This window comes from Procambarus clarkii, chromosome 48, assembly GCF_040958095.1.
Source record: "Procambarus clarkii isolate CNS0578487 chromosome 48, FALCON_Pclarkii_2.0, whole genome shotgun sequence".
Lineage (NCBI taxonomy): Eukaryota > Metazoa > Arthropoda > Malacostraca > Decapoda > Cambaridae > Procambarus > Procambarus clarkii.
This window is the reverse complement of record NC_091197.1, coordinates 36026695-36049731: the sequence shown is the minus strand read 5'-3', so window position 1 is coordinate 36049731 and position 23037 is coordinate 36026695. Positions and strand designations below refer to the sequence as shown.

The 23037-nt window shown below is 45.2% G+C and overlaps 1 protein-coding gene across 1 annotated transcript in view; it reads right to left on the bottom strand.

Moving 5' to 3' along the window:
- Window positions 1-23037, bottom strand: part of LOC123764818 (probable methyltransferase-like protein 25) — a 239851-nt gene that overhangs the window by 60902 nt on the left and 155912 nt on the right. Inside the window, exon 6 of the mRNA XM_069302696.1 lies at window positions 9074-9220. Coding sequence (XP_069158797.1) covers window positions 9074-9220 — 147 coding nt within the window. The remainder of the gene's footprint in view (window positions 1-9073; window positions 9221-23037) is intronic.

The following is a 23037-nucleotide window of genomic DNA, read 5'->3' as shown; positions in this document are numbered from 1 at the left end:
AGTCCCAGGCAGGGCGCTGCTAACCGGCGCCCAAAACTACCAAGCGAACTTCTATAGCTGTACCCCAGGGACATGTACACTCACGGGGACCTAGCAGGGGGCGCCACCGAGGAGAACAGTGGAAGAGCAAAAACTAATGGAATAATATGACAGAATAACCCACCAGGCAAAAACAAAAAGAAAAACAAAACCCCGCAAGAGGACAGCGAACCCCAAGGAACAGAGCCGGCCGCTATGTTGGGAATGCAAGCTGTGCAGCACCCTGTGCCCCTACCAGTGCAAACAGCCTCATACCTGCCGGTAACAAAAGAGAAGAGAACACTCAAGAGCCCAACAGGTGGTCGAAAAACCGAAAAGGTAAAACGGACCAGCAGAGGCAGACCCCGAGGAGCCTGTGGAAGGTGGCCCCAAGCCCCAAGGGCAGTACTTACAGGGCACCTAGGGAGGACAGCCCTAGGCGCATGCAGCCCGAGTACTGAAGATAACTTCTGGCTCTCGCACCCAAAAACAAACACCACACGCAAAGCACAGTACTGGAGCGACACCAGAGCCAGAGCACACGACCTTCGCCTATAGCATCAGCCTCAAGAACTGAGGTATGGGTAGCAGGCGTGGAGGGTCTGGGGCTCCCCCTTCCCCCTCCCAGGGAGGGGGGAGCTGCGCAGACAGCGGCGGCGGGTGACGTCACACTAGTTTGCTTGTTTTCTGTTGGGAGTTTTATCCACTAGTTCAGATTTTGGTAGCAATTTTAACCAGAATAGGGGTTTGTTTTGAGGCGCTTACCTTTCTGGGTGCCTGTTCCGGTCGATGGCAGACATAGAATGCTTCCAACCACACGGGGGCTTCTATAGGCCATTGCTCCCCTTGCCTCTCTGAGGGGGCCCGGTTCTGGCCGTGGTCCCCGGTAGGCCTAAGAACTCCATACACATGACTGATGCCAAAGTCTGACAGCATATCAGCCTGGGATAGCTCCAGGGACCCGACGGGGCTCCCTCCAGAAAGGGTCATTATGCTAAGGTCTGCATATCTCTGAAACAGACTAACAGTGCTTCAAACACCCAACATTCCACTGCCATGCTCACTACTTTAGCTGGGACTTTGCCCTCATGCCTCAATAAATCAGTGCTTTAGCTCTAAGATCAATGGTATTCCAGTCAGTGCACTGATTGACATTGGTAGCTCTGAGAACTTTATTCATAAGAATATTGCCGAGCAGAGTGGGTTACTCGACTACCCTGACAATGGGGCAGTTTCTATGGCTACTGTATTGTTCTCTTCAAAATTCCTGGGTCAGTGTTCTGTAGACTTAGAATTGCAAGGAAAAACTTACCATGGTGTGAATCTCAAAGTGTTACCCGATTTGTGTGTTGATGTGATTTTAGGCCATAACTTTTTACAAAATCATTCTGTGCTCGAGATGGCTTTTGGAGGAGATAGACCTCCCCTTAGAATATGTGGATTAGCTGCCGTCAAAGTTCTGGCTCTATCTCTCTTCAGTAATTTAGCACCAGACTGCAAGCCGATTGCTGTAAAATCCAGACGCTATTCTGAGGCTGAAAAGTTGTTTATTGAATCTGAGACCGCTCGGATGCTACGTGAAGAGATAATTAGACCCAGTCATTCTCCATGGAGAGCCCAGGTATTAGTAACTAAAGGAGACCATCAAAAGAAAAGAATGGTTGTAGATTATTCACCAACAATCAATCGATTCACGGGGCTGGATGCCTACCCCTTACCACATATAGATGAGATTGTGAATAATGTTGCTGGATTTAAAGTATACAGCATGCTAGACTTGAGAAGTGCTTACCATCAAGTGGGTTTAACAGAGGAAGAAAAACCCTATACAGCCTTTGAAGCTTGTGGGAAGCTTTTGAATTTAATCGTATCCCTTTTGGGGTCACTAATGGAGTGGTTAGTTTTCAAACGGGGATTGATGGCGTCCTTGAGAAAGAAGAATTGCAGGGTATCTTCGCTTACGTAGATGATGTCTGTGTGTGTGGAGATTCTGAGGAAGACCATGATAAAAATCTGAAACATTTTATGGACGTTGCGAGAAGGTATAACCTGACCCTGAATCTTGAAAAGTGTAGTTTTTGACTCAGGTCTATAAAGCTGTTGGGATATCTTATACAAGAAGGAGAAATTAGACCTGACCCGGAACGCCTCGAGCCACTGCTAAAACTTCCACTACCAAGTAACACAGGTTCTTTACGCAGAACAATGGGAATGCTTGCACATTACTCCCGTTGGGTGCTGGGTTTTTCTGAGAAGATCCATCCTCTCTCTCATGCCAATGATTTTCCCTTATCTGCTGCCGCTGCGAAAGCTTTTGAAGAATTGAAACAAGACATTGCTGAGGCAGTGGTTCGAGCAATCGACCCAACAGCTTCTTTCGCTGTGGAAACCGATGCTTCACATCATGCTCTTGCCGCTACCCTAACCCAGAATGAACAACCAGTAGCTTTCTTCTCCCGAACACTTTCAAATAGTGAACAAAGGCATTCATCAGTGGAGAAGGAAGTGTATGCCATTGTGGAAGCCCTAAGGAAGTGGCGACACTATCTCACTGGACGCCATTTTTGGCTTGTGACTGACCAGCGCAGTGTTGCTTTTTATGTTTAACTCTAAATCAGCTGGTAAGATTAAAAATTATAAAAGTGCTAGATGGTGAGTCGAACTCTCCTGTTACCACTATGACATTGTATATTGCCCAGGTAAGAAGAACATACTCGCTGATGCATTCTCACGTGTATGTGGTGCCACCAGTATGGATGAATTAAAGGAATTGCATGACAATCTGTGTCACCCTGGAGTGTCTCGTATGGCTCATTTTGTCTGATGTCGAAATCTGCCTTATTCTGTGGGAGAAGTGAAGAAGATGACTAATTCTTGCTCTGCATACTCTGAACTTAAACCTCGGTTTTACAAGTTTGACTCTGCGCATTTGATTAAAGCTACTCAGCCATTTGAAAGACTCAACATAGATTTTCAAGGACCACTTCCATCACATTCAAGGAATAAATATATCCTTATTGTTGTAGATGAATTCTCTAGATTCCATTTTGCATTCCCTTGTTCAGATATGACTACTGGTACAGTAATTCAGTGCCTGATGCAGTTGTTTGCAATCTTTGGTATGTCTGCATATATACACTCTGATAGGGGGAACTTCGTTTATGTCTGAGGAGTTGAAAGATTTTCTACTAAAAAAAAGGGGTAGCAACTAGCCGTACGACTCCTTACAACCCTAGAGAAAATGGCCAGGCTGAGAAGTACAATGGGATTATTTGGAAGACAGTGCTGCTAGCTCTTAGGACGAGAGGCTTAGATGTATCCCAATGGGAAGTTGTTCTTCCTGATGCATTCCACTCTATTCGATCACTGTTGTGTACCTCTACAAATTGTATACCACATGAATGATTCTTCCAGCATACAAGAAGATCAACTTCAGGGCGAACACTACCTACGTGGCTTGCTTGCAGAGGCCCTGTCCTCCTAAAACGTCAGGTGCGGCAAAGCAAAAATGACCCTCAAGTTGATGAGGTTGAGGTCGTAGACGTCAACCGGAATATGCCCATGTCAAGTTCCCGGATGGCAGGATTACTACTGTATCATTAAGACACCTCGCACCTATGGCCACAGAGGGCTGCGAGAGTTTGGACCCCAATCTCAACATTCAACAGCAACACCCAGCGATTGTGAAAGCTGGGGTAAACCCCAACCCGCCTCATCCTGAACTACTTCGTTTCGAACCACCTAACCTAGAAACACCTAATTGGAAACCTTTCTCTGACGTAACACTCCCTACAGAAGGTGGTATGCAGGAACCGATTGGAACACTAGAGGCTTCAACTTTGCAGGAGTCCCTTCGACGATCTGGAAGGACACACAGTACCCCTACTCATCTTCGGGACTATGTTACTTAAAGCTAGATGGGGTGAATGCAGTAAAAGTGTTATTATATTATTGTACCCGGATGGATGCTCGCTTGACTGTTTCGCTTGGATGCTTGCTTGACTGTTTTGTTGTTGTCAGATCAGCTGTGTCGTGCCTTTGTACAGGTTAGTTTATGTTAACTCCTAGTTTAATTTCTATTTGTTCTAGCGTTAGTCATGTGCAGTTTGCTTATTATTATATATATCTTAAGCACTGTTAGTCTTTATAAGTATTGTATATTATATATGGCTTGTGTTATTGCAGGATGTAACTGTACTGTAATTATTTGTTCAATAAAGCCACATGTCTGGCAATGCCTCTCCTTTACCTCAATGACGGTCCTGGAACAACCAAGAATGAAAGGACAACACCACCCGAACCGAAAGCGAAGAGCAACGAAGAAAGAACGAAAAGAACAGGAAGGACCACCAGGAAATCTCATACTGCCGCTGAGAGGAAGCCCGCAGGTGGGAAACCAGCAAGGAAGATACCTGATCACCATAGAGATGGTGATAAACACGAGTCAAAAACACCAAATACAAAGACTTGCGGAGAAGAGCGAACAGGTCTCGTACCGGACTGGGGCGATCTCTTGAAAGAGGCGGAGCCGCGGAAAAACCTCCGGGTTAGGACACCGGGCAAGCAGCGCCTGAAACCATTGCTAGGCCGGCCACCACATGGCCAAGAGGACTTCTTGACTCTGGTAAGTCTCCAAGCGAGCCAGGACCTGGAGAAACAGGTGAACTGGGGGAAAGAGGTACAGGAACCCCCACCTCGACAAGTCCTGCTGAAAGGCGTCGATCCCAACAGCCTCGCAGTCAGGGAGAAGGGCGCCACATAGACCGGAAGACGCCTCGACCATGCCAACGCGAAGAGATCCATCTCTGGGCACTCGAACGTCTGGCTGAGCCAACTGAATGAGTCGGCGCCGACCGTCCATTCCGTGGACAGGGGAACTAACGAACGTCAGGCCGTACGCCAGGACGTTGGACACTCCCCGGACATAAACCGCCAGAAGAGCCAAACCCACGAGAACTCAGCAGATGAGTCACCCAAAGCGATCAACCACAACGAGCCAAGGACTGCATCGAACCTCCTTGGTTTAGGCAATAAACAACCGGGAAGCAGTCTGAATGGAGCCGGATCGTCGATCTGCTGGTAACCCTCCTAAGTGCAAACAACACTGCCACGAACTCCTGTACCGTGCTGTGGACCCGATGGAAGGAAGGACCCCACCACCCCTGGCCGGCCTGGTGAGCACTGGTCACAAAGCCCCAGCCAAGAGACGACACGTCTGTGACATCGAGCAAGGGCTCGGGAAGGCACCATGGCACAGAATCCCAAAAAAATATGAAGAGGAAGCCAGAGGTGCAGCAGCCGACACAAAGGCCCCGGGGGACGGCCCGTGAACCCAGCGATCGCACGAGAGGCGGAAGAGACGTCCCCGAAGGAACCAGAACAGCCAATGAAGCCAAACCCGACCCGGCGGGTAGTCCAACATCGCAAAGTTCAGACTCCCGCACAGACCCTCGAGCAACCGCCGGGTGACCCGGGAGCCCCCAGAAACAGGCACAGGCGAGACCGCAGCCAAAGGAGAGACGCCGGAGGAAGAGACAAGGAAGCGGTCCGAGAGTCCAACACAAGACCCAGCTAGTTCCGACCCTGGGAGAAAACCAGACAGGACTTCTTCCAGTTCACCATGAACCCGAACCCAGCAAGCTGGGAAAGCACCAAATCCCTGGCGAGCAGACACGTGGACCGACTGGGAGCCCAAACCAGCCAGTCGTCGAGGTAAGCCAACACCCAAACACCTAAAATATGCAGACGGGCCACCACAACCCGGGTAAGGCGTGTGAACACGCGAGGTGCCAGATTCAACCTGAAAGGGAGGCAACAAAAGCGGTAAGCCTGATGCCCCACAAAAAACCGAGCCAGTCCCTGAACCCCAGATGAATAGGGACATGCCAATACACATCCATGTGGTCCAGGGATACCATCCAAGCGCCCAGCTCCAATAGGAGCCAGGCGCTCCTGGCTCCAATAGGAGCCCGGGCTCGCGATTCCGTCGCGAGAATCGCGAGCCCTGGCACGACCCTACCGGGAAGGAACCCTCCCAGTTCCACTGGAGCACCAACAAATCAGACATAGGGCGGCAAGTGGAAGAAGCCGCCTGAATATAATGCTCAACCGCAGAGGCCTCAAAAAAAGCAGAGGACAAAAAGAAGAAGACAATCTAAGAACCAGGGCCCAAGTGGATTTCAAGGAGGAATCAAGGACCGCTTGTCGACACGCGAAACGCGCAGCAAAAAAACGCAGCAACGCCTCTCGCAGGATCGGTGCAAACAGCTTCAAAAGAGCAGCGACGCACGAGCAGCCGAGACCAAGGCGCCAGACCCAGGAACGACCCCAAGCGCCTCTATATCCTCCGCAAGCCAATCTGAAGACAGCTCAAGGAAGAAAAAAAAAACGCAGTAACCGAAGCCAAAAAGCCACGAGCGCTGAAGTCCTCAGCCACAAGCACAGCCAACAGGGGAGGAACCTGCACATGAAGCTGAACTGCATCAACATCCCGCAAAAGGGCAGGAGCGAAAAGGCACTCATTAAGATGCTCAAAATTGCCCCCCCCAGGTACACCTGGACCACTGTCAACACCTTGCGCCACTCAAACGTGCAGGTTCGACAGAATGAGTCCCAAGCATCCAACGAAAACAATGGGCAGTCGGCAAGCCAGGACGACCCCGGAACCTCTAACGCACCCAGTAAGGACACGACGATCCAAACCTGAATGAAGAAGGATCCATTATGGAGGCGTACTCTGGGTCACGCAGGAGGTAAGCTGCAATGGCCGACTGCACCTCAGGCGGCGAGATGCGGGAAGACAAAAACCTCCGGAAAGACGGAACCGAAGAATCCACAGGGACATGGAACCGAACTCGTGGAGGAGCAGAACCCATGTCCAAATCGTACGCAGAGGGGGGGGGGGGGAAGAAAACCCCACTCCTTGCAACAGTAAGCTCCACTCAGAAGGACGGAAAATCCAGGCGGGGTCCAATTGAGCCCAATGCCCCCAAGTCAGATCCTCCCCAACCCCGAGAACCTCCACACCAGGCTCCGGAGCCGAGTCGTCCTCCAAAGCCCCGGCCTCACAAGAAAAAACCGGGGCAGCCGAAAGAGCTGGAAGGGAAGAGGCCCACTGGTCAGACCTCGGAGCATCAGCTAGAGGAACAGACTCTAATGCCTTCGCAGCCACCCTAAATGAGGCAACCCCCAAAACTGCCCGAGTCTCAGAAACCTCTAAGCCCTGCCCCGACCCCGAAGCCTTCAGACACTTAGGGGCCAGAAGCAGGGTGGGGGGGTGGGGGCGACCAAATGAACCACCGAAGGGGAAGAACGAGGGGGGGCACAGACGGAACCAAGGCCGAAGTGACCAACACCCCCAACTCTGAGTCCCTATAGACAAAGCAGGGCAGCCTCAGGGTGTCCTGGGAAGCGACAACCCAAGCGCATTTTAAAAACCTAAACCTACCTTGCAACACGCTGCCTGCACCCGAAGCAAATCGTCGTCAGTCTGGTTGAACTGAGTCACTAACAAGCAACACAGCTTACAGGACTCAGGGTCGAATGTGTCACCAACCCAACAGGCAGCATGACGGAGGCAATAACAACCCGCCAAACACACACCAAAACTACAACGTTGGTACAACGTTCGAACAAGTTTTAACACCTAACCAGTTATAACAACCAATATAGCAAGTTGTAAGAACGTTCTAATACGTCATAAACACGTTAAGCCAAGATGTAACAACTTTATTACAAGTTGTAACATGCAGAAAATAGAGAAAGATTCGGTTTGTGTTTCCAGGGAATGAATGTCGCTGAGACAAGGGAACAGAGCAACCCTCAAACTCGCACAAATCGAGAGGGGACACAAGAGTCTCCTCCTTTGGAGGAGAGAGACCCCCTCCCCTGCGGGGTTTCCCAGGGCCCTTAGACTGGGTCTGCTAAGGGTTATCCCAGGCAGGGTACTGCTAACCGGCACCCCAAACTCCCAAGCAAACTAATAAAAGCTGAACCCAGGGGATGTGTCCACTCACGAGGGCGAAGCAGGGGGTGCCACCACACAAAATGACCCTAATATAAGGAGGGTGGGAGAACACAAGGCAGACCCCCCACCAGGCAAAAACAAAAAAGAAAAGAAAAACTACGCAAGTGGACAACGTACCCAGAGGGAACAGAGCCAGCCGCTGTTATAGGCGAAAACTAGCTACGCAGTACACCGCACCCCCACCAGTACAACAATTACCACTTACCCCAAGGCAAACAATGGAGGAAACCCCCCTAACACTCGGGGTGGCCCAATGCCAAGCAGTGAAAGGCCAACAGAGGTAGACCCAAGGTGACTTCTGGAAGGCAACCCCAAGCCCCAAGGGCGGTACTTACAGGGCACTCAGGGAAGGTGACCCTAAGCACATGCAGCCCTAGTACCTGAGAATAATACTCCCAGCTCACACGACCACCATAAGAGCAGCACTGAGAGAAGACTGGAGCTGGAGCCACACTACTATGCACAATCCCATCAGCCAAGGAACTGGGGTGGGGATCGCTGATGGAGGGGTCTGGGGCTCCCCTTTCCTCCTCCTGGGGAGGGGGGAAGCTGCACAGACATGTGGCGTGGCTCGTGTGACATCATGCTTGTTTGCTCATTTTTCTTTTGGGGAGTTCTGTCCACTCGTTTGACGATTTTCGTTGTTAATCAGAATAAGGGCTGGTTTTGTGGCACTTACCTTTCTGGGTGCCTGTCCCGGTCGATGGCAGATATAGAATTCTCCAAATCACATGTGCATTTCTATGGGCCATTGCTCCTCGTGCCTCTGTGAGGGGCTAGGTTCTCGCTCGTGGTCCCCGGTAAACCTAGAACTCCATCCACATTGATGCAAAATAGTTAGGGTATCCTATCAGCCATGGATAGCTTCGGGGAGCCATAGGGGCTCTCCCCAGAAAAGTATGTTTTAAAATTCTGCTCTTCTGTACAATACTTGTTTTCTATCCATTTAGGCAAAATTTAACATACTACTAGAATAAAACCAAAATACTTCATTTAGAAATTGAACACTAGGATACTTCAATAAGTTACCTGCTCTCTGAGGTAAGCCAGTCTGTCGAGAAGAATCAGTCCTTCTACCACAGGAGCCAGAGATGCACGAAGGAGAAAAAATCTTTCTAGCTTCGGTATATTGTGTTCATTCTCACGGTAGTACTGTTCCAAGTCTTCCTGTGTCACCTGTTAAAGTAAAATAAAATGAAAATAGCATAACTGCTTCATTTACAATCAAGGGTGGGCTCACCTTATCACAGTATATCTCTCAAAACAATTTTATAAAATAATCCTTAACCCCTACAGAGCGGTTATCATCACATGTTGATATACAGGGTAATGCGGTTATCATTAGTTTAACCCCTGGAAGCTATTACTTCATGTGATGCGGCTGCCTTAAACATAATCTGGGTAATACATCTATAGCTTGGGTGAATAACTAGCGGAACTGCTCACCACATCTATGTATAGTTAGGAGTACCACTTAAGATTTAACAGTCCCGTGGCTACACAGGGTTCACATCAGCTTCATCAGGGCTCTTGTAAACAGATGCCATTTAAAAAAAATTGTGAGCAACATTCCCGAGTGCCAGAGCCTCAGTACTGAGAGAGCAACCATGGCTGGCGCATACAGCATGAACTAACAGTGTTACTGGTCAGCTCGTGAACACAGCATCATCTAAAAATGTCAAAATATATATGTAACTGTTATTATTAAGCAATTATAGTATTACAGAAGATCCCCCCCCCTTGACTGTGAACAAAATGACTAGGAATCTGATAATAGCAGGATTGTGATAATTAGTACTGTGCGTAGCATGATGGAAGGTGTAATGCTGAAGGAGGGAGAGAGATGGCGTCGTCTTCTGACTCTGTGTGGCCACCTGTTATTGTCTGCACTCACCATACCAGCTCAGTGGTTCTCTATGGTGAGCACAAATGTAGATACTTATATATAATGTGTGTATTAGTGTAATAACAGCAAAAGGAGTATGTTGGGAGGAGCCATTTTGGTGAGGGTGGTGGTGTTGTCTGCATGACTTGTCATGCTGCATAGGGTGGCCACCATGCTGTTTGGGTATCATAACAGCTTAGTTGTACAACTATGATAAATAAAACATGTAGATACTGATATATAATGTGTGTATATAGTGTAATAACACCACAGTATGATTGGAGATGGAATGTTATTGCGTCTGGCCTTGAAGGAGCGCGGGGAGGGAGGGAGGGAGCATCAGCTGATTTTGTGTGGCGACCTGGTATTGTCTGAACTCACCATACCAGCTTAATTGTACAGTTATAGTGAACAAAACATGTTGATACCTATATATAATATCTGTATATAGTGAATAAAAGCAAAAACAGTATGGTGGGAGGAGGAGTGTTGGCAAGTGAGGTGTTGTTCAGGGAGGGAAAGAGGTGGCATTTGCTGGCAGTTGTGTGGTTGCCACTCATTGTTGAATTGACTCATCATACTAACTTAGTGGTTTGTTATGGTGAAAAAAACATGCAGATACTTATACATAACCTATTTATATAGTATAACAACAGCAAAACTGTTTATTGTCTTATGAACATAATAATTTAATCACTAATATGCACACCATACTTTTGAGTTTAGCGATGATTCACACATTTTATTATATAAGTATATCACACTACACACTTTTGAATACTATTACTGCAAAAAAACTGTTGAATGTAATGACACGCCATTTTCTGGGTGAGACCCGGAGGCTCCCCGGAGCTATCCAGGCTGATATGCTAATGTCAGACTTTGACATCAGTCATGTGTATGGAGTTCTTTGGGCCTACCGGGGACCATGGCCAGAACCTGGCCCCCTCAGAGAGGCAAGGGGAGCAATGACCTATTGAAGCACCCAGTGTGGTTGGAAGCATTCTATGTCTGCCATCGACTGGGTCACGCTCCCAGAAAGGTAAGCATCCCAAAACAAATCCCTATTCTGGTGAAAATATTGCTTCCAAAAGTCGAACACGTGGATAGAACTCCCCCAAACAAAAACGAGCAAACTAGTATGACATCACCTGTTGCTGTGCCGCCGTCTGCACAGCTCCCTCCTCCCCAATAGGGGGAAGGGGGGAGCCCCAGACCTACCGCACCGGCGATCCACACCCCAGTTCTGAAGCTGGATGTCAAAACACGCAAAAAACCGCCGACTGGAGGGAGGGAGGGATGCTGGAGAGCCTCCGGGTCTCATCCAGAAAATGGCATTTCATTACATTCAACACTGGTTTTCTGGGGGGAAGGGGGGAGCCCCTACAGCTCCATGGAGCTAAATACCCACAGAGGAAAAAGAGGGACTTACCCGGGAGGCGGTTACTGCTCACTCCTCAACCCGAAGTCAAGACAACTGGCTGTATCTGCCGACCCAAAGAGATACAGGCCAGACTGGGCCCAGGGACTTAACCCTTAAATGGTGCATGGCTATATACCATTTCACACCCACAGGCGCATACAAAAAAAAAAAAAAAAAAAAAAAAAAAAATAATCTTTCTTCCTGTTAATTTGTGTTCACTGATCATGGGAAAAATAATAAAAAAAACTCGTAAGTGGCATATATGCCCGCTATAGGGTGGGGAAGTCTGGCAAAAAACAGGCGCTGAATCAGCATGCGTCCCAGGCGGTCTGTTGCTCGCCAGCTGTCAGGCCGGAGTTGCCACAAAGAGATAATTACCTAATTATTTCAATGTCTCCGATTAATTTTTCATATTTTTTTTTGCTGTAATATTATTCAATAGTGTGTAGTGTGATATATTTATATAATAAAATGAGTGAATCATCGCTGTACTCAAAAATATGGTGTGCATATTGTTGATTCAATTATGTTCATCAAACAGTGAACAAATACTTTGTCGGTTATTACACTATATACACAGGTTATATATAAGTATCTGCATGTTTTGTTCACCATAACGAACCACTAAGTTGCTATTATGAGTCAAAAAGTAATGAGGAGTGACCGCCACACACCAGCCAGCCACTCACTCCCTCCCTCAACACCTCACTTGCCCACATTCTCCTCCCACCATATTGTTTTTGCTTTTATTCACAATATACAGACGATATATATAAGTATCTACATTCATGTTCACCATAACGAACCACTAAGTTGGTATGCTGAGTGGCAGTGGCAGCCCGCCACTGGCTGCCACTCCCTCCCTCCCTCACCTCACCTGACTTGCCATCATTCTCCTCCCACCATACTGTTTTTGCTTTTATATACAGACGTTATATATAAGTATTTACATGTTTTGTTCACTATAACTGTACATCTAAGCTTGTATGGTGAGTAAAGACACAAAGACGTAGCTACTCACACAATCAGCTGATGGCTGCCGCCCTCAAGGCCAGGCACACTAATATTTATATAGGCGCACTCCAACAATACTGTTTGTGGTGTTATTATGCTATATACACATATTATATATAAGTATCTACCTGTTTTATTCACCATACTTGTACAAGCAAACTGGTATGGTGCCCAAAGACCATAGTGGTCACCAGTAAACAACATGATAAGTCGTGCAGACGACGCCACCGGCCTCACCAAAATGGCGGCTCCCAACCTACTCCACTTGCTGTTTATACCCTCTATACACACATTATATATAAGTATCTACATTTGTGTTCACCATAGCGAACCACTAAGCTAGTATGGTGAGTGCAGTCAATAAAAGATGGCTGCACACAGTCAGAAGACAATGCCACTACCCTCCCTCCCACAGCATTACTCCTCCCTCCACGGAGCACAGCGCTAAATATCACCACAATCCTACTATTATCAGAACCCTGGTCAGTTTTATCACAGTCAGGGGTCTTCTGTAATAATATCATCGCTACGTAATAGCATTAACAAGTATATTATGGCATTTTTAGGCGATGCTGTGGTCACAAGCTCAGCAGCAGTGCTGTGAGCTCATGCTGCGTGCGTCAAGCTTGGTAGCTCACTCAATACTGAGGCCCCTAACACCTGGGAATTTGGCCCACGATTTTTTTTTTAAATGGCGTCTGTTTACAAGAGCCCTGATGAAGGTGTGGTTAACCCCGTGTATCCACGGGCCATTTAAATCTTGCGTAGTACTCCAAAGCATCATATGATGTGATGCGCAATTTACTGCAAGTCGGTTAAAGCATCATATGATGCGATAAAGCATCATATGTTATATAGGTTAAGGTAACGAGAAGCCAGGGCTGTGTTCGACCGCCAAAATCCCCGCGTCTGAATATCAGCCCAAGACATATTGCCAAAGACGGCGGCAAGAGCCGCGAACTTGCGAACGTCATGGGCACGGGGATAGACCACAGGCTGGCTAGCCTTAATAACCCTGCAGATGACCTGGGAGACCTGTACCCGCTAACAGGCATGAAGGGAAACCGGATCAACCCAAAGCGTGTTCACGGACAGAAAAGCTGTGGCGCGCAAATAACAAATAACGGCTGAAAGCCGCAACCGGACACAAAACATGATGCACCACCGGCCTAACCAACCAAGCATCAACAACTCAGGGACCCCTCCAGAAAGCAGCAGTCTCATTCTATGCCAGAAAAGGAGAAGGCTGCAGACGAACAAACCGATCGCCCCAACCGAAAGAGCAGAATCCCCTGCGCCGGAGGAGAGCATGAAGCTCACCAACCTGACCCCCAGAGGCTAATGCCAATAGGAAAAAAGAGTCTTTGAAAAACAATCTGGAACCAAAGGGGCCACAACAAACTGAGGAGAAGAAAGATGGGAGAGCACTCTGTCCAAAGACCAGGACGGCTCAGGCAGGCATGAGCAGGCCGTAAGTGAAACAACACCTGAGACAGCTTGCGAAACTGCACAGACGTAACATCAATACCGAAAGCGAGCTGAAGCGGCTCCGCCAGCACCACCGCCACTTCATACTGCCGCAGAGATGAAGCCCGCAGGTGGGACACTAACAAGGAAGCCACCTGATCACCATAGAGATGATGATAAACTCGAGTCAAAAATACCATACGCGAAGACTCGAGGAGAAGATCGAACCAGCCACGTGACACACTGGTCCGATCTGTGGGAAGAGGCGGAGCGGCGGGAAAATCTCCGGGTTCGGACACCGAGCAAGCAGCAATCAAACTCGCAGAAAGAGGCACTGACTGAGCAAGTACTGGAGGCTGTCAGCTCCGCCCGTTGTGAGGCGGGAGTTGCCACAAAGATATTGTTACCTAATTATTTTAGATATTGTTACCTAATTATTTTAATGTCTCTGATTGATTTTTTCTAAGTTTTTTGCAGTAATATTATTCAATAGTGTGTAGTGCGATAAAAATATATAATAAAATGTGTGAATCATTGCTATACTCAAAAGTCTTGTAATCATATTAGTGATTCAGTTATTATATTCATAAAACAAACAAATAGTTTGCTGTTATTACACTATTTACACAGGTTATATATGTTTCTGCATGTTTTGTTAACCATAGTGAACCACTAAGCTGGTATTTTGAGTGCAGACAGTAACAGGTGGCCACACACAATTCATGCTCCCTCCCTCGCATCGTCACTGGTTCAAGACCAGATGCACTAACATTTCTCCTTCAAGTATACTGTTGTGGTGTTATTACCCAATATACACACAATATATCTAAGTATCTACATGTTTTGTTTACCATAACTGTTCAACTAAGGCGGTATAGTGCCCAAAGAGCATAGTAGCCACCGCCTTACCCAGCATGACAAGTCATGTAGATGTTGCCACCTCCCTCACCAAAATGGCTTCTCTCAACACTCCTTTTGCTGGTATTACACTATATATGCACATTATATATATGTATCTACATTTGTGTTCTCCATAGCGAATCACTAATCTTGTATGGGGACAGCAGACAGTAACAGGTGGCCACACACAACTCATGTTCCCTCCCTCCCTCCCATCGTTACTGGTTCAGGGTCAGATGCACTAACATTCCTCCTTCAACGCAGGCCATGAGTCACAATAACGTGGCTGAAGTATGTTGACCAGACCACACACTAGAAATTGAAGGGACGACGACGTTTCGGTCCGTCCTGGACCATTCTCAAGTCGATTGTGATGAGGACAGGTAGGGACAGGCATTAAATAGGCAAGTGAGAGCTGAGGAGGAAAGTCAGGTGTAGGGGATAGTAGTAATGAGAACTGCAGCAGGCCTATTAGCCCATACGAGGCAGCTCCTATTATAACCACCGAAGGAGATAGTAATAGAAGCAAACAGCTACAAGGAGTGACCATCCCACACCAGCTAGCCCGCCACTGGCTGCCACTCCCTCCCTACCTCACCTCACATGAGTCGTCAACCTTGTCTTCCCACCATACTATTTTTTTACTATCTCCTTCGGTGGTTATAATAGGAGCTGCCTCGTATGGGCCAATAGGCCTGCTGCAGTTCTCATTACTACTATCCCCTACACCTGACTTTCCTCCTCAGCTCTCACTTGCCTATTTAATGCCTGTCCCTACCTGTCCTCATCACAATCGACTTGAGAATGGTCCAGGACGGACCGAAACGTCGTCGTCCCTTCAATTTCTAGTGTGTGGTCTGGTCAACATTCCTCCTTCAAGTATACTGTTGTGGTGTTATTACCTTATATACACACATTATATATAAGTATCTACATGTTTTGTTCACCATAACTGTTCAACTAAGGCGGTATAGTGCCCAAAGAGCATAGTAGCTACCCTTACCCAGCATGACAAGTCATGCAGATGTCGCCACCTCCCTCACTAAAATGGCTTCTCTCAACACTCCTTTTGCTGTCATTGCACTATATATACATGTTATGTATAAGTATCTACATTTGTGTTCACCATAAGGAATCACTAAGTTGGTATGCTGAGTCAAACAGCTACAAGGAGTGACCATCCCACACCAGCTAGCCCGCCACTGGCTGCCACTCCCTCCCTACCTCATCTCACATGAGTCGTCAACCTTGTCTTCCCACCATACTATTTTTTGCTTTTATTCACTATATACAGACGTTATATATAAGTATCTGCATTGTTCACCGTAGAGAACGACTAAGCTGGTACAGTGAGTCCAGACAGTAAAAGGTGGTCAAACAGTCAGCAGATGATAAACATCAGAGGTCCGCGGTTGTTCAACGTCCTCCCAGCAAGCATAAGAAATATTGCCGGAACAACCGTGGACATTTTCAAGAGGAAACTAGATTTATTCCTCCAAGGAGTGCCGGACCAACCGGGCTGTGGTGGGTATGTGGGCCTGCGGGCCGCTCCAAGCAACAGCCTGGTGGACCAAACTCTCACAAGTCGAGCCTGGCCTCGGGCCGGGCTTGGGGAGTAGAAGAACTCCCAGAACCCCATCAACCAGATATCAACCAGGTATGAAGCTACCTCTCTCCCCACCAAGATATTACTCCTCCAACTACAGCACTAATTATCACACCAATCCTGTTATTATCAGAATCCTGGACATTTTTATCACAGTCAGGGGTCTTCTGTGATACTATCATTGCTAAATAATAGTATGTACTTATATATTTTGACATTTTAACCACTTAACTGCGCCAACCGTGTATTCTCGGTCAGCGGCAAACTGCGCCAACCGAGAAAACTCTCTTTAATTTTTCAGTACCAATTCTAAATGTACGAGGTTGGTTGTGTACGAAATGGACTCTTAGGGGGGACTGGTCAAGTTGTATACTGCAATTTCGGATACCGGTCTAGAAACAACGTTGTTCACTGAGAAGTTTGTACATACAAACCATTCCGTTCGTATATGTGCTGGTTTGTGTTCGCTGTTGTTCTCGTCTGAATAAATACATGGCACTTGTTCATATAATTAGCGCTTCCATTATTAGAATTATTTATCCATTATTAGAATAACAAGGTGCAAACCATACCCCCTTACAGTTGAAATCTATTTATTTATATACAAGAAGGTACATTGGGTTGCGAGAGTACATAACATATATTAAGAGGTACATTGTAGCAAGATTTGAGATTAAAGGATTTAAGACTAACACGTTTAGAAACAAGGCGCCCCCGAAGGAGGCTATTATTTGTTATGCACCCCATACTCAACCAGTAAGTAGTGGAGCAAAACATAGATTACATGGTCATAAAGTCTTAATCAGACCAATTCAATTCAATTTCTTTCTTTATTATGCACCCCATACCCATCCCGTGGGCGGTGGTGTAAAGGATTACAGAGGCACATAATCGGTTCAGGAACTGAACCCTCTAGTTCGTTTAGCTAAGCAAATAACAATTTGTGACGCTAGTTACAAAATTATTAATATTATATATACATGTACACACTCTCATACATACAAGTATACATATATATATATATATATATATATATATATATATATATATATATATATATATATATATATATATATATATATATATATATATATATATATATATATATATATATATATATATATATATATATATATATATATATATATATATATATATATATATATATATATATATATATATATATATATATATATATATATATATATATATATATATATATATATATATATATATATATATATATATATATATATATATATATATATATATATATATATATATATATATATATATATATATATATATATATATATATATATATATATATATATATATATATATATATATATATATATATATATATATATATATATATATATATATATATATATATATATATATAGACACACACACACACACACACACACAGTGGTACCTCGGAATGCGATTGTCCCTGTATGCGAGATTTTCGGAAGGCGAGGTGTATTTACTCCAAAAATTTGTCTCGGAAGGCGATGGTTACTTCGGGAGTCGAGTTTGAACGCGAGTTTGTTGATACGCGTACAGCCGACCTAGCGCGTGGTCGTTCGGCGATCGTCGCCCCTCTGCCCCGCTGCCCCTCAGTTCACCATTGTCTCGCGCGCAGTGACTACCCCCACATCAATTCTTGTCGTGAATTTTCAGTGTTTTGTTGGATTTTTGGTGATTTGTCTATACAATTTGTTATTATATATCTCACCATAAGTCCCAAGAAAGCCAGTGGTAAGGATAAAGGCCAGAAAGCTCATGTGAGGATGACAATAGAGGAGAAACAAGAGATCATTCGAAAGCATGAGAACGGTACACGTGTTGTTGATCTTTGTAGGCAGTACAACAAAGCGACATCAACAATATGCACTATACTTAAGAAGAAAAATAAGATTATGAGTGCTAATGTGGCAAAAGGAGTAAGAACATTAACGACACAAAGACCACAAATACTTGAAGAAGTGGAAAAGTTGTTATTAATTTGGATACACGACAAGGAGTTGAGGGGTGATAGTGTTTCGGAGGCCATTATTTCTGAGAAAGCCAGGGTGTTGCACGAAGACCTTCTAAAGAAGACCCCTGCAACGAGTGATGCAGATAAGAAAGAGTTTAAGGCAAGCAGGGGCTGGTTTGAAAAATTTAGAAAGAGAAGTGGTATCCATAGTGTTACAAGGCATGGGGAGGCAGCCAGCTCAGACAAACCAGCCGCTGGACGATTTATTGATGAATTTAAAGAGTTTGCACAGGCTGAGGGATACCTACCGCAACAAGTGTTTAATTGTGACGAAACAGGACTGTTTTGGAAAAGAATGCCTAAGAGGACATACATTACCAAGGAGGAAAAATCCTTCCCTGGACACAAGCCTATGAAAGATAGGTTTACGCTTGTGCTGTGTTCAAATGCGAGTGGCGATTTAAAAATTAAACCCTTGCTAGTGTATCATTCTGAAAATCCAAGGGTTTTCAAACAGTATAATGTGCAGAAAACCCGTTTGTCTGTGATGTGGAAGTCTAATAAAAAAGCATGGGTGACTAGGCTTATTTTTTCGGAGTGGGTGAATGAAGTGCTGTGCCCTGCCATAGAAAAATATCTGCAGGAGAAACAATTGCCACTCAGAGCCGTGCTTCTCCTTGACAATGCTCCTGCTCATCCTCCAGGCTTGGAAGATGATTTGATGCCTCAATACAATAAATTCCTCACAGTTAAATTCCTTCCTCCTAACACCACTCCTCTAATTCAGCCTATGGACCAGAAAATCATAGCGAATTTTAAGAAACTGTATGAAAGGGCACTTTTCCGGAAATGTTTTGAAGTGACTGAAGCCACAAACCTCACCCTCAAAGAGTTCTGGAGAGAGCATTTTAACATTTTTAGTGCTTTAAAACTCGTTGACAAAGCCTGGCAAGAAGTGACTCAAAGAACCCTGATCTCTGGCTGGAGAAAATTGTGGCCTGAAGGTGTGAGAGAACTAGACTTTGAGGGGTTTGAGCCTATAAATGATGCGCCTATTGTTGAGGAAATTGTTAGTCTAGGCCAGAAAATGGGCTTGGAATTGGATGGTGATGATGTGGAGGAGTTGGTGGAAGAACACAACGAAGAACTGACCACCGAAGAACTCCTAGCCCTTCAACAGGAACAGCAAGCCAACACAGCAGCGAATGATTCTGCAGTGGAGGAGGAGGTGGTGGCAGCAGCACCAGCGAATGTCCCTTCTGCAGTAATTAAGAAGGTGTGTCAGATGTGGGAAGAGATTCAAACAACTATTGAACATACTCACCCAGACAAAGCTGTAGTAGGCCGTTGTCTTAATCTTTTCAATGACAATGTGATGCCTTACTACAGAGAGAGCTTGCGAAGAAGGGAAAAGCAAGCTTCCATGGACAAATATTTGGTGAAGAAATCGAGCAGTGAGCCTCAACCAGGACCTAGTGGCACTCAGGTTAAACGTCCCAGGGAGAGCACACCAGAAAGGTCCTCACTGCCTGATGTGATTATGGAAGGGGACTCCCCTTCCAAACAGTAACTCCTCTCCTCCTCCCCCCTCCTCACCATCTTCCATACGCCTACAGCACTCGACAGTAAGGTAAGTAATAACTGGAACATAGTTTTGTAGGTTTATTTAGATGAATTAGGTATAAAAATTTAGTTTGATGTGGGGTTTTTGGGATAGTCAGGAACGGATTAATTCATTTCCCTTTATTTCTTATGGGGAAATTAACTTCGGAATGCGAGTTTTCGGAAGGCGAGGCGTCTCCAGGAACGGATTTAACTCGCATTCTGAGGTATGCCTGTATATATATATATATATATATATATATATATATATATATATATATATATATATACACACATATATACAACTGAAAACTCACTCCCCAGAAGTGTTGCATATTGTCCTGGGGACCATTCAGGCTTGTTCGCACACATATATACGTATACATATATACGTATACATATATACATACACATACATATCTAATCACCTACATAAATACACACATCAATAATCTTTGTGTCACAAGTGATCAACAAGAGGCTCACAACAGTCACTATACAAGGCACTTTACATCTATGGTGAGTCACACAGTTACTAGTCTTGCTGCACACCCACCCAACTGGGCGGCAGCTTTACAGTCATGTGCATGCATTACCTACAGTAAGCAAATTTTGGATACTTCGCTAAGATTTCAAGCAGCACATCATTATGAATGAAGTACTTACACATTTCTTGGACACTATTGATGGTGTTATCTCTAAATTCCGCAATTTTTTCACATTCCATTATATAATGACGCAAAGTATGCGAATAGTTCTGCTGACAGAGTTTACATTTAGTCAAATCTACATCAGCAGATGTTACAAACTCCCAGAGGTACTTGTAGCCGAGCCTAAGCCTAGCAGTGGTAACATCTAGAAGTCTGCTAACATTATTGGATGACCCATAAACTTGCGGTTCTTCCTGCATAACAGAATGATGATAGATGGAGTAACTGGTGTGAATTTCACTTTGCCTCGTCTCCGAAATTTAGTTGATGTTCCTGGGATATTGCTGTCCTCAGGCTGCTCAAAGGCAGTCCAAGTTTGTAATCAATTCCCTCTTTACGAGCAAAAGTCTTGGCCAACTCATCAGTTCTCAGTGGCTATTTTTACATTATCATTTACAACTAACTTAAGTAAAATAACAACCAGTAAACAGACTGCTTTTTTCTAATTCTAGTTCAGGCACTTCCTGGGATAAAACGCGAACATTCCTTGAGGAACTGTGAGGTGCTTATCTGTTTTTCCTCGTAACGGTCCCAAAGCTTCCACAAATGTTCCTGTTTCTCTTTAGTGCCCTTGCGGCGACTGGATTTTAGTTTTTGATCAGAAACCAGTTGGTATTGCAAGGTTACCAGGGACGCCTCACGGTACAGTAAGGGGATTAAAATATATAAAGCCAAGTTGTCCCTCACTGCCCTTTGATTCAGACGCTGGTGCCATCCTTCTACGTCATTGTTGGTCCTCACCAGTCCTCTGAATGCACAACAGTTCCCCAATTCCCACACACTGTTGCACAGCCACGTATATTTTATGTAATGAGTAAATTGTGTCGTTAAGGGTGGACTGCTAGCCGACTTTTCTAATTCAGCAAACGCCTTACAATTATGTAGTACACACGTACCACATAAGTACGTGTGTGTTACACACGTACACACACACACACTCTCCTGCTACGAGGAGAGACTACGGGAATTAAACCTCACTTCGCTGGAAGACAGAAGAGTTAGGGGGGACATGATCACCACATTCAAGATTCTGAAGGGGATTGATAGGGTAGATAAAGACAGTCTATTTAACACAAGGGGAACACGCACAAGGGGACACAGGTGGAAACTGAGTGCCCAAATGAGCCACAGAGATATTAGAAAGAACTTTTTTAGTGTCAGAGTGGTTGACAAATGGAATGCATTAGGAAGTGATGTGGTGGAGGCTGACTCCATACACAGTTTCAAGTGTAGATATGACAGAGCCCGATAGGCTCAGGAATCTGTACACCTGTTGATTGACGGTTGAGAGGCGGGACCAAAGAGCCAGAGCTCAACCCCCGCAAACACAACTAGGTGAGTACACACACACACACACCTTGTCAAGCACAAGACGAAGCTTGAAAAAGTTTAGTGGTATGCCAATAGGCTAGTCCCAGGACTAAGAGGCATGAGTTACGAGGACAGGCTGCGAGAAATGCACCTCATGACACTGGAAGACAGAAGAGTAAGGGGAGACATGATCACTACCTACAAAATTCTCAGAGCAATTGATAGGGTACATAAAGATAAACTGTTTAACACGGGTGGTAGGCGAACAAGAGTACACAGGTGGAAACTTAGTACCCAAATGAGCCACTGGGATGTTTAAAAGAACTTTTTCAGTGTCAGAGTAGTTAATAGATGGAATGCATTAGGCAGTGATGTGGTGGAGGCTGACTCCATACACAGTTTCAAATGCAGATATGATAGAGCCCAGTAGGCTCAGGAATCTGTACATCAGTTGATTGCCAGTTGAGAGGTGGGACCAAAGAGCCAGAGCTCAACCCTCACAACCACAACTAGGTGAGTATACACACAAACACACACACGCACACACACAAGTACAGAAAACCTGGACAAAATAAGTATATGGAGCACCACTTGGCAAATGGAATTTAATGTTAATAAATGTCATGTTATGGAATGTGGAATAGGAGAACATAGACCCCACACAACCTATATATTATGTGAGAAATCTTTAAAGAATTCTGATAAAGAAAGAGATCTAGGAGTGGTTCTAGATAGAAAACTATCACCTGAGGACCACATAAAGAATATTGTGCAAGGAGCCTATGCAATGCTTTCTAACTTCAGAATTGCATTTAAATACATGGATGGCGATATACTAAAGAAATTGTTCATGACTTTTGTTAGGCCAAAGCTAGAATATGCAGCTGTTGTGTGGTGCCCATATCTTAAGAAGCACATCAACAAACTGGAAAAGGTGCAAAGACATGCTACTAAGTGGCTCCCAGAACTGAAGGGCAAGAGCTACGAGGAGAGGTTAGAAGCATTAAATATGCCAAAACTAGAAGACAGAAGAAAAAGAGGTGATATGATCACTACGTACAAAATAGTAACAGGAATTGATAAAATCGACA